General features: G+C 39.5%; 1 protein-coding gene and 1 long non-coding RNA gene across 2 annotated transcripts; one reads left to right on the forward strand and one right to left on the reverse strand.

The window, feature by feature from the left end:
- Positions 1-362: 362 nt before the first annotated feature.
- On the reverse strand, positions 363-7594 carry LOC140923483 (VWFA and cache domain-containing protein 1-like). The gene is made up of 6 exons (XM_073373569.1): positions 7359-7594; positions 6502-6690; positions 5967-6307; positions 5664-5817; positions 4111-4337; positions 363-778 (listed from the first exon to the last, which is right to left on the reverse strand). Exons 1-6 carry the CDS (start codon positions 7568-7570, stop codon positions 363-365), a joined length of 1539 nt encoding a protein of 512 aa, XP_073229670.1. The 5' UTR covers positions 7571-7594.
- A 2512-nt stretch (positions 7595-10106) lies between these two features.
- Positions 10107-11731, forward strand: LOC140922619 (uncharacterized). Its single transcript, XR_012164093.1, has 3 exons — positions 10107-10241; positions 10621-10963; positions 11590-11731. It is a non-coding gene; the product is annotated as an uncharacterized lncRNA (long non-coding RNA).
- Positions 11732-12722: the final 991 nt, after the last annotated feature.

The raw sequence follows: 12722 nt of genomic DNA on the forward strand, positions 1-12722 counted from the left end.
GAATTGATCAGAGAGGTGAGCTATGGCCAACCAACCAAGAAACTACGCCGTCCCTGCTCAACCCTCACAGCTAAGAATGAGTTGAGCATGTTGCATAAAATTTTATTGCTTTTGTTTTCCCGATCTTTTCATTTATCTCTTGGACTACCATGCCTTGTTGAAAGATGTAAATATCTGTAGTCTTAAAGGTTATCAATAATAGTAATGGTTTTTCCGCCTCCTAGATTATGCAGGCATTTAAAAAGGATATTCAATCAAATTTGGTCTCACAATTATGGAGCATTAATACAGATGCAGGTTTGGCCGGCTTAATCGGGTGCTTCTAATCAGTTTTAGGCTTACTCAAAATCCTGATGCCTGATTTATTTGAATCTAAAAATTTCTTTGTAGTAAGGATTGTAGGGAGGTGCACTGGGCTGAATTTCACCATAACTTTGTGGACGCGATTCGTAACGTAGTGGTATGCCCGTCAGCTGCATAGAGGTACCATGTTCAGGAGCGTAAGAAGCCTTGTAGGGCTGAGGTGGCGGGCTATGCACTACTGAACTAGGTGCTGGTGGTAGAACTCCGCGTCCAATGCATTCAGTCCTTGCAGTGGTCTTTGGGATTCTTTCCCTCTTGAATAATTTCACCGCAATCATAATAATCACAACAATGAAACCAATTACCCCCAAAACAATGCCAGCAATAGCACCAGCAGACATGCCACTTTTGTTACCACCTTTAGCTTTGTCATCTTTGTCCTTCGGAATATCTGTGCTTCCGGGGGCTCGTGTCCCTGTAAAAAAAATGAAAAAAGGTCCAACTATTACCATTTGCCCATACTAGGCTTTGCTATAATGAAGTGTACTTTGTATTTGCGTTAGTGTAGCGCAGACCCAGGGAAGCCCTTACCAATTTGCATTCTTACAACTTTCCTCTAGATTATGATCCGAAATATCAATTCCTATTTGCGTTCTAGGTAAGAGAACGCAATCCCTAATTTGTGTTGTGTGTTCTGTGCATTATTGTGTTGTGCTAAATATTTCAGTTGTTATGTAAGCCTTAACCAGGCACTCTTTCGCTGCAGTTCACTCAACTTAAAAATTTCTAGACTGAAATGACACCAGTTTGAAACTTCCCGAAGTCAGATTACTGAATAAATGTTCTAAAATTTGCGTCATTTTACATTTGGACTCGTTGGAATGCTTCTGGGGACCATAAACTTACTGCCCGGCGTCAGATTTTTGCTAACCCGGTTTCAAAAATCCAGGCATAAATTTCACAGAAATCACAACAGAGCAACTCTAAATTCGTTAAAGATCAGTGAAATGTCTCTCACGATTCTCTCATACATCCATGTTCTGTGTCGGCGAGCTCATTTGGTAAAAAATGGACTTTTCTCCGTATAAGCATCCTTATGTTCTTTGCATGTGCTCTAAGGCATTGTAGAGTGATGACAGGCTACTATGTGACATTGAAATATCAGGCAAAACCCAGAACTACGGCCTGAAAAGGGTTTGCAACTCTAAATCGCTTAAACCATTGAGATAATATTACAAGAGTTTCCTGACGGTCTACTATCGATCTGTGTTCATTGAATCTTCCAAAGTTGTCTTTTGAAAATGTGTCTGACCGCTGGTGCATGCATCAGTGAAACCGGGTTTTTTTTAGCTCGGCGGCCGTTGTGCCACACAAAGTAAATCTTCCGAGGTGTGTAGTAGGTCGGCGGCGGATGTGCCACAAAGTAAACCTACCGCGATGTGAAACCAGGCGGCGCGATTTCATCATGACTTGTGATATTTTTGACACCGGACAAATGACCGGACAAGTGGTTTTCCTAAAAGAATCAGGAAGCGAGTTCCAATTCTCGCTGCGGCATATCTAGATGTAGTTGTTTTGGGTTGTGGCAAGACTAACACATTCGCACTTCTTAAGCTGTAATCAGACGTTGTAAACTGAAATAACTCGTTTTTCCACAACAGATTGTCTTTTAAATAAACTTTCTAAATTCTTCCCTTGAATAATATGCATGAAGTACATGTACGCGAGTTATTGACGTACACAAAAGAGACAACCGAAACGTTATTGAGACCTAGATTTTGGTTGAAATTATGAGAAGCACTGTCTTACAGGATAATAACATTAATGAAGCCTATGAGGTGAAGATGGAAATGAAAATGTCGATGCGGAAGTAGGAGGTTGTAAGCAGATGAAAATGAAAAAGAGGTGAATGGATTTAAGGTACAATACAAATAATAGCGATGAAGGTGCAGATGCAGTAAAGATGAATGTGTAGGCACCGATGCAGACTAGTAGAGATTACAGTGCAGAAGCGGTTAGGGTATTGGGCACAGAAGCAATATAGACAAAGTGCAGGTGTAGAAGTGAACACAGAAGAGACAAAAAGTATAAGTGTTGTGAGAAAAGTGGTATTAAGAAGGAAGTTGAATTGTAGGAACAGAAAAAGTGGATATAGAAGTACAGGAGCGGGAGTAGCAGCAATAAAGGTTGAAGGTCAGGCTTAGGAGCAGCAGATCTAAATACGTGAGTGCAGGTTTGGAAGCAGAAACAGTATGGAAGTGCACTTAGGTGTGGATGCAGAAACAGTGAAGAAGGAAGTGTAGGTGTGGGAGCAGAGGCAGTGGACATAAAATTGGAGGTGTGGAAGCAGAAGCAGTAGACATGGACGTTCAGGACTGTGGGAGCAGAATAGCAGAGACGGTAATGCACGTGTAAGATCAGAAACAGTAGAGATGGCGGTCAAGAACAGTAGAGATGGAAGTGCAAGTTTGGGTAAGCAGCAGCAGTAAAGATGAAGTACAGGTGTGGGAGCAGAAACAATAAAGATGGAAAGGCAGGTTTCGGTAAGCAGAAGCCGTACTGTGGAGAATGGAAGTGCTGGTTGGAAGCAGAAACAAACAGTATAAAGATGGCAGTGCAGGTGGAAGCAGAAAGATGGAGATGGCAGTGTAGGTGTGGAAGCAGAAACAGTAGAGATGGCAGTGCGGGTGTCGAAGCTTAAACAGGAGCGATAAGAGTGCAGATGTAAGAGCAGAAGCAGTAAAGAGAAAAGGGCGCCCAGGAGTTGAAGCAAAACAGTCGATATTGAATATGCAGATGTGGAAGCAAAAGCAGCAACGATTCAAGTGGAGGAGTGGGAAGGTGGTAAAGATGGAACTACAGGTTCGTTTTTAGATGCAGCTACTGATGAGGCTGAATAAATAGAAAAAGAAAATAGTGAAGATCCTAATGATGATGTCACATTTGTTATTTTATTATTTCATTATTATTGATATAACTCGTTCCATTGCAGATTAGTATATACACACTCAGTGATCTTGGTGATTTAAGCAATCTGATTGGCTCGCTATCTCGGCCTATTCAACAATATTCACCTCCTAGCGAGTGCATAATGTGTGAGCTCGGTGTTTTTCCCATTTTTTAAGAGAACGATCTTTTAAAAGTCGACAGAATCCTAGGGCTGACTTTTTTTAAGGCAAGAAAAGACTTGGAAGGATTCAATACGGCGTTTTTCAATTTACTGTAGCTGAGTTTTGTACTCGATGGATTGTTTACAACTCCCGTGTATTCTCGTAGAAGAAGCCGTTTCGTGAACTCAGCGTTTTCTAACAAGAAAATTTGGGCTCAAAAATCGAAGTTTATTTATGACAAACAAATTTAAAAGGAAATTCTACGTTTCAAGTAAACAGGAAAAAGAATGATACGGGAAGACGACGTCTTACCTCGAGCAACCAAGCAGCCATTTTTGTCAGCACTTCATGCGAGGAACGACACAACAAACCCTTTTGGCTATAAACTTGGCGAGTCAACAGAAAACAACGAAGCTCTACTTTTCTTCTCAGGTAAGGAAATTCTGCAAAGATCTATTTTTAAACTTAAGCGTTAGTTCTATCTGTCAATCAAATCGTACTTTTTAACGGTTTACTCTCTGATTTTGTTGAGATCACTTCGTGTGTATATACTAAAACAATTATTCTTTTCAATCTTGGTGAATAGTGGTTTTGGGAATATTTACCTCGGGGCTCGGTAAATATTTAGCCACTATTCACCTCGATTTCAAAGAATAATTGTTAATTATCTCTCTCATGATAATAGTTAATCTCTTACCTTCCTTTCCTCCGTAACATGAATTAATGTCGACGCAGTATTTGTCATTAAGAGGAGCTTCGTTTTTATCGCGGACACACCAGTAACATCCTACGATTCCATCACAAGAATCTGAACTTAGTTTTTTGTCGCACTGAGGATCAAAGCACTTCTGTAAATCCTTTATGGAAGGATCCTTGACTTGTTCAGAAGGGACAACAGGCGCTGGTACTGTACAAATGGACACACTGCAGGAAAAAAACAGAAAGAGTTCATCGTTTTCGTAAATAAACTATTATTTTGAATATTAGGGATAACTGTTGACTGGGGTAAGTGTTTCTGGAAATCCTTTATGGAAAGATCTCTTACTTGATACAGGGGTTAAGCTAAATACTGGCCTAACTTTAACATAAGTCACAAGACTTAGCTAGGTGACGAACTAATATCAAGGTGCTGGACTCACTAGGCCTTGCTATTATTTAATAGCTGCAATAGGCCACTATTGACGAACAATTAATTAATCTTTGAATATGTGCAGTGCTGTATACCCCATGCCATACTTACAGAGATGGGTGAATCCCGCTATATTGTTCTAGGTGTATTGTATTAACTGATAAGATGTTACGCACAAGCTTATTTTAGTCCCAGTACGTATATGTTATTCACCGGCTGGGAGGTCCGTATTGGGAGAAACTGTTGTTCGTGCGTGTTTATTCAAGATTGACAGCTACATGCAGTCGTTGACAACAACCATTTCTGAAATTAAAGTAAAATAACTAGCGAGGCAAAATTCAATGAAAAACGGCGCAGAATCTAGACTCATACAGCAAAATGGAAAACAAACCTACAAACAGAGGAAAAATGTCGAATCAACGGTGCATAAGAGCAAGATTGCAGTACTTACAGCTTAGGTTATAAAGCTAGTGATACGACATTACGAGCCGCCTGTTTTGCTTTTCTTTAGTGGTTTTCCTGGCTGACTTGCTTGATTCTCCCTTCAGATGTTTTGTCTGAATAACAAAATTCACTTTTCCCTAGCTAATGCTAATAATAGCGCAAGATTTTAAATTAAAAATGGTTAAAAATCACCGGTTCTGCTCATTCACAAACAACAACTTGTGAATAAAGCTGCCAACGATTCCCCCCGGGTTAGCGGGCAAGATCGTAAAAAGCCGCCCGGTCTCGGAACCAATAAAATTGCAGGATTTGGAGGATTCCGGCCGCTTTTGTAAGCTCAGAAAAAAATAAAGGTGTATATTCATCACAAAGGCCAAATTTAGTTAAAGATCTACTATTTAATTTGTTTGTTTCTTTTTAGCATGTTTTGTTCTGTTTTTTAATTTTCTTTGCCATTTTAGTTTAGGTTTATTCTTTCTAGGTAAACTTTCGTGCCCATGAACTTTTTGATCTGGCACAACCCGACATTTGAAGCGACGATCTAGAAAACAGTGTACAGCGGTAAGCTCTGTATTGGTTGCATTGTATACAGATTAACAATTAAAAGTCAATAAAGCTAGTGTATGTATAAAATAATGGTCAAGACGTGATTGTCTTGTTATTTTAAATGTGCTTACTTGCCGGCTGGGAATTCATTTCTGCAGTAATGAAAGTCAAGCCGTGAAATGCATGGACACTCGCAACTTGACACCGGTGGATTGGAGCATTCTCTGTTGGTTCCGCATGTGATGCAACTTCCAAGTGGACAGGAATCATCCCGATTTTTGATACCTAAACGAGAATGACATTCACGATGAAGGCAAATATTTTAATATTTTAATACCCTTTATGCTTCCAGGGATTCTTACTTCGAATATCATCTCTCTAAAGTAAAATGAGAATTTTGCCCAAGATCACTTAATTTTCCAGAGAAGACTTACCTAAAAATGCATTACTTCCGGCAACTTTAGCAAGCTGGTATTGCCTACATCGCTGTCCTGTTGTCAGTGTGTTGAGGCCTTGAAACGGGATGCTCAGCTCGTAGAAATTTTCCGTGTGAATCTTTTCCAAGTGTCTACATTTTTTCTTTACCAAATGTCCTTTCTGTAAAAGGTCCTCGGCTGTCTCTTTTTCTGTTGCTGTAATGTGGACGTACTCCAGATCTTTTGCTTTAATGTCTGGCGACAAAAAGTCTTTGTGCATGACGAGAAAACCAGCTCCGTCTAACACAAAGCATTCGTAGTTGCCATCTTTGCTTCTGGGAAAAGTGTCCGTTAAGAGTCTGACAGAAAATATGTGGTTAATTTAGTTCTTGGGGACGTCTGGTAGTAAAAGCAACATTATCTTCTCGATAAAAAGCATTCTTAAAAAAAGCCTTACTGGCTCTGTCACGACACTGTAAAAAAAAAATCACCCCTACTATTTTGCTAGTCGACATAAAGAACACAGAAAAAAAGAGCAACATGAATAACTTACTTATGAAAATAAGACAAAGGAAAGTCTGCACCCATAACACCAATGACCTGGTCATTTGCGCTGTGTTTGTGAGTAGCTTCACCGCGGTATATAGTATGGGAAGCAGTTATAACTACTCCTGATCCAAATGCGTCTATGTAAGGAGTGGATAAAGAAACACGTCCAGTGTTTCTGAGCGCGGCATGGTACCTATTGTAAAAATAAAAACATATCCAGTTAGCCATAAAGCTAAAGTATCGTCCTCCAGATTATTTCGCGTAAAAGGTGTGTTTATTACCTTAAGGTCTACAACAGATGAGGAGGGTGGGAAAACCTGTAATTATTTAAAGAGTAAAGGGTGTCCTTCATTTTCGTCGGTAGCTCGAAATAGTCATCTGACTAACAGACCTGAGGCCCACGATACGCTCACTTCACCCCTCTCTGTCCATCGGTGCTTTTTAAAGCTGTACGGAAAGGAAACAAGTCGAATGGAAGGACTTGAGGTTGAACCTGGGAATCAAATTCGGGACCTCCCGCACAGAAGGCCGCGCACTAACCCGTGCAAATCCTTCCTTCGAATTATCTAGGCGTCTTCTCTCTAGGAACGTTTTTTACGTTGTGATAAACACATTTTTACAAACGCAAATTGACAGTCGGATATTACGCCATAAATCTTATTAGGTTAAGCCATTTTAAAAAATGGCGTTATATCCGACTGTCATTTAGAGCTTGCAAACATGTGTTTATCATAACATGAAAGTAAAAATGCTATCATCACATCTCTTTGTATCAAAATAATATAACTTGTTAATAGTACCAATTAGATTTCGCGAAGTAGACCCAGTTTTGAGGAAGGAGGACTAAAATAATCGTATTACCATGGTCGTTTCGTTGGATCATATGATTTTGCAATCAATGTCCCAGATGTTATTCTAAACACACCGTTGGCTGTGCCAAAATATCTCCACACCAAGTACTTTGTATATTCCGCCTTTTCGCGTAACCAAATGTCATCGACCTTGCTGGAAACAAGCACTGTGTCTCTAATGCCTGGTTTGGACCCAGGATTAATAGCACTTGAACTTGTCATGTACGATTTGTATGTCTTCACTCGGGACACCGCCTCGTCCAAGCCTAAGGAGGTGTAAGGGTCTGCAAAGGCCTCAGCACCAAACTTCACAACGGTTGTTCCTTCAAATGAGTAAAAGTTTTAGGTTAGAAGTCTCAAAGCATGGTTTACTGAACGGAACTTGGAAAGTAGTTAGATCTCAACCAGCGAACAACATGCATTTCCTGGGAATAGTGGACCGTTGACATCACAAGTCATAGATTTTACAATGTTGCACGCTCAAAGACTCTTGGCGGATAAAAATTTTTATTGTTTATAATCATGTGACCTGGGAGAAACAGATAACTGCAGCGCCCTTTGTTAGAAAATTAACCAACAACAACAAAAAAGGAAAAAAAAAAAAGCAAGCCCCTGCAGTTGTTCAAAAGGTGGAGAAGTAAACCGCGTTATCTGTATCCAGTAGATAACCCAACTCGTTTCCCCAAAATACTTACCCACTGCATAGATAATGATTTATCTGGTGGATAGTGATCATTCGGTGGATAACGTTATTCACCTTTCTAACAACTGGCGCCAGCCACATTACAAGCAGTAATTGCCCCCGCAAAAGCACTCCAGTAACTCGCGCGTATAGTAAGGAAAGTACTTACAGTTGAAAAATACAGTCATACAGTCAATATAGAAAAATCTCGATTTGCTTGAACAGGGGCCGCAAGGAATCGATAGGTAATGATCACGTTTCTGTTGTTTGCGCCCGCAAGTACGAAATGGTTTGGATGACTTAAAGACAGAAAATCCCGAAGGAACCGCTCAGGTAGCTTTTGTGACATTTATTGTGCAATGATATCTCGATAATCTTTTGCGTTACGCAGTGACATTCTGTAGAGCAGTTGTTTTGAAAGTTATGGACCAAAAGACACTCGTTAAGCGCAGATGAGGTTATAAGGCGCCTTCAACTGTGTATATATAAATACTTGGAGGGTTTGCCAGACACGAGTTCACGAATCTTACATTGGAAACCTTGCCAGACACTCTTTCTCTCTCTTTGACCGGAATAAGACTCAGCCCCAAACAAGCAAGACGAGTGAACAACGGCTAGCTTCTCACTAACAGAACGATGGACGATTACAGAAATTCTCCGACAATCAAATTCTGTGCTGACTTATTCCCTGCTTACAGATGTCCTTCCGTTATAAAGTTTAAAACTAGTAATAGTCGACACTACAGCTGCCTCCTCTCTGTATAATGTCGGTCAATAGCATACTTACTCGTTGTGTAGCTCTTTGAAATATACCGATTCATAAGGACGATTTTCACACATATTCCATACAATAGGTGAGATAAATACAGGAAACGCAAGGTTCCATGCACAGTTTCAGCTCGATTTACGCAGCTTTGATCAAAACATTCTCAGTTTCGAGAATAGTTTATTCTAAACCATAAGAAAAGATTTAATTAGAAGTTGAATTTTTCGCTATTTGTCTTTCACTTTTTACGTTCAGTTCCTTTTATTTGCCGAAAAGGAAGCCTTTGAAATTAAAAGGACGTTTGATCAATTCACACTCGCGCATTCTAGTCTTATTTTAAACTTTATAGCGGATGGAGATCTGTGAGCAGGGTAAGTCAGCACAGAATTTGATTGTCGGAGAATTTCTGTAATCGTCCATGGTTGTGATAGTGAGAAGCTAGCCGTTGTTCACTCGTCTTGCTTGTTTGGGCCAGAGTCTTATTCCGGTCAAAGACAGAGAAAGAGTGTCTGGCAAGGTTTCCAATGGAAGATTTGTGAACTCGTGTCTGGCAAACTTTCCAAGTGTTTATATATACACAGTTATACGCGCCTTTTAACTTCTTCTGCGCTTAACGAGTGTCGTCAAAGTTTTGGTCTATAACTTTCACTGAAACAACTGCTCCACAGAATGCCACTGATAACACGTAACGCAAAAGAGTGTCGAAGTATGACTTCACAATAAAAGTCACAAAATCTACCTAAGCGGTCCATTGGGGATGTTCTGTCTTTACCGCATCCTAACCATTTCGTACTTGCGGGCGCAAACAATAGAAACGTCAACATTACCTGCCGATTCCTCGCGGCCCCTGTTCGAGCAAATCGAGATTTTTTTCTATATTGACTGTATGACTGTATATTTCAACTGTATGTACTTTCCTGAATAGTAATAGTTGACACTACAGCTGCCCCCGTTCTGTATATTGTTGGTCAATAGTATTCTTGCTGGTTGTGAAGCTCTTTGAAATATACCGAGAAGATTTTCACACATATTCCATACAATAGGTGTGATAAATACAGGAAACGCAAGGTTCCATGCACAGTTTCAGCTCGATTTACACAGCTTTGCTCAAAACATTCTCAGTTTCGAGAATAGTTTATTCTAAACCATAAGAAAAGATTTAATAAGAAGTTGAATTTTTAGCTATTTCTCTTTCACTTTTTACATTCAGTTCCTTTTATTTGCCGAAAAGGAAGCCTTAGAAATTAAAAGGATGTTTGATCAATTCACGCTCGCCCATTCTAGTCTTACCCCATATTTGCACGCCGGCCAACCTACTGGTAGAGGTGCTGGAGTGGTTATAACTGTCGCCCGCTCACTGTAGGGGAGTCAAGTCACCATCATCACACAAATGACGAAGTTTTTGGAGTTATGGGAGCTGATTTCTCATTAACGTATTTCTACAGGTTAGCTCAAAACAACGCTTGCGCATTTGAGTCAAACATTCCCGACTTTTGTCAGGAATGTTTTTGTTAAACTGAATGAAAAGGACGACAGACAATTTAATGTTTGGATTTAAAAAAATAGGATAACGAACTAAAGTAATAATCAGTCAAGAGCTATTAGGCTCATAAAGTGCTTTTGGGGACTATTAAAATGGTAGAAATTACCACCTTCAGAAATGGTTTCATTTCATTACTGCCTTAAGACTCTTCTATCTTGTTCCTCCTCCTCCTCCTGCTTTGTCAGTGCTTTGTCTTCTCCTTCTTCTTCAGTCTTCATTAATATATAAAGTGAGTGATATTCACAAACTATTGATTATTTTCATTTGAACTAAAATTTTAGGTTACTCACCGAAGTGTATCCAAAGTGTAGAGAAAGAAATGTGTATTCGTGCTTCGTTATGTATAGCGCTGGATTCCTTATCATGCATGAAGACTTCCTAGCACATTCTGAAATGGCCCAAGACTTGGAATATGTTCACATTACTAATAAAGAAAAGAATATTGCGGAGCATCTCATTACAATTGCTTCTTGAAAAAACGAGAATGCCGCAACCTTAAGGAAATCCAAAAGCAGAGTTTTTATGAGGTTGATTTGCCGGTTGGGGGAGTCGACGTCCTGAAAAGTGGAGACAGCTGCAGTAAATACCAACTCAACAAGATTGTTGGCACTAATGCTTATCTAGGTTTGTAAATGACGTTTACGTGTACGCATATAGTTGTCGTATGCTTCAATCTATCGCGGGCGAACCACAGAATTTTGCAAAAGATAATCAAAGTACTTCCAAGGTTAGGTTGCTACTTACACTATTAAAACTTTAATCAATACCAATACGCTGTTTTACTACTAAATGTTTAAAAATTTCTAAGTGCATGAAACTGAAACTGCTGCTATATTATCGACGCCATTTGTCAATATAATCTAACTCGTTCACGTTGAAAAAAGGCTCACTTATTTTTGTTAAAATGAACACCAACTATGTATTTATTAACAGAACTATAACGTTTTTCAGATGAATACACGAACTATTTCATTCATGGAGTATTTGCCAAAAAAACCTCACTTAATAAAACAAAACAAAAAAAACGTCATGGCAAAATTGTGGAGCTGTGTTCTTTGAGTAAAAAGAGACAAGTTTCTCGTTTTACGATCATTCCTAAAACAGACGTTCATCTGTCTGAAGCGAGAGTAGAGAAAAATTTTGAAAACAAATTATCTAAATCATTAGTATGGAAAGAGTTTGCAGAATTTTTCTTATCGCCTGAGGTGTTACCTTGGTATTACCTATATGTCTGCTTTATCTTTCCACAGGAGTTACTTTGAGGGATTCTTTGTGTGCTGCTGAATCATGTACCTGTTCTTCAGATAACAAGTGTTTTCGTTCGTCCACAAAGTGTGAATGTCCCTGTACCTCCGACCTATAATTTAACTATTGCCGAAGTCAGTTTCCAAACAGCAGGTCAGTTTTGACAGCAGTGCTGCTCTCAGATCAGTCAATAATTAACTGTCATTATTTTTAGCTGTTCAAAGAACATTAACATTAAGCATGACAAACGCTTGGTCTCTTGACTTTTTGCATTTATCTGAGCTTTAGTAAAAAATAAAATCCAAAGTGGCCACCATTTTGAATGAATGACCTATAAGATGTAAATGCATGTAGGTCTCCAAGAACGGAAAAGCATGTAGGGCTTATCCAAAGCCCAGACCGCATGAGTAACTTTTTTTAAAAAAATAGTCTTTCCACGTTATCCCTCTTACCAAGTTTGACGCTTGGATTTTCGTACGCATCCGTTATTAGTGATGACACTAACAACCGCCCATTTTTATCTTATGGTTTTCAGTCTTCCAATATGCCCGCCTCCAGCCCCTTTGTTGCAGTTACCAAACATCCCCACCCCACCTGACTCCGGGAAGAAATGCCACGATCCTAAAGCATCATTAGAGAAATGCTTGATCCTCGCTGCAGTGAGAGAAACAGCTCTCGGACGTGCGAGGGAATAGTAAGCTGTTACTGGTGTGTGTACAATAAAGACAGCGTCCCGTTAAAGAAACCTTACTGCGCAACTGCCGAAGGATGCTTCAGAGGAAAAGAAGGTTTGACAATTCTTTGCCTATCAATCAACGTTTTGGTTGAAGTCTAAATCGAAAATAGCTTCTACATTAAGTCTTTCCAAGTCTTTGGAGTTACCGAATTTGCAAGTATTGATTATTAGCAATTATTGAATGAGGCTGAGTAGGAGGTGAACAATTATGCAGATTGAGGAGGATGTTTTCTACCGATTCTGAAGGCCGAGGTTGATAACATCCTCCTCAATCTGCATTATCCCTTCAATCATGAAAGCCGAATTTAAAAATTGTTTTTTTATATTATTCAAAATATTTTTAAGTTCTTAAAAGGCCTATTTCCTCTTACTTCTACTTTCTTCTAAACTCTGGTCTCGGCA

The sequence above is a fragment of the Porites lutea genome, chromosome 13, assembly GCF_958299795.1.
Source record: "Porites lutea chromosome 13, jaPorLute2.1, whole genome shotgun sequence".
NCBI classification, from domain to species: Eukaryota; Metazoa; Cnidaria; class Anthozoa; order Scleractinia; family Poritidae; genus Porites; species Porites lutea.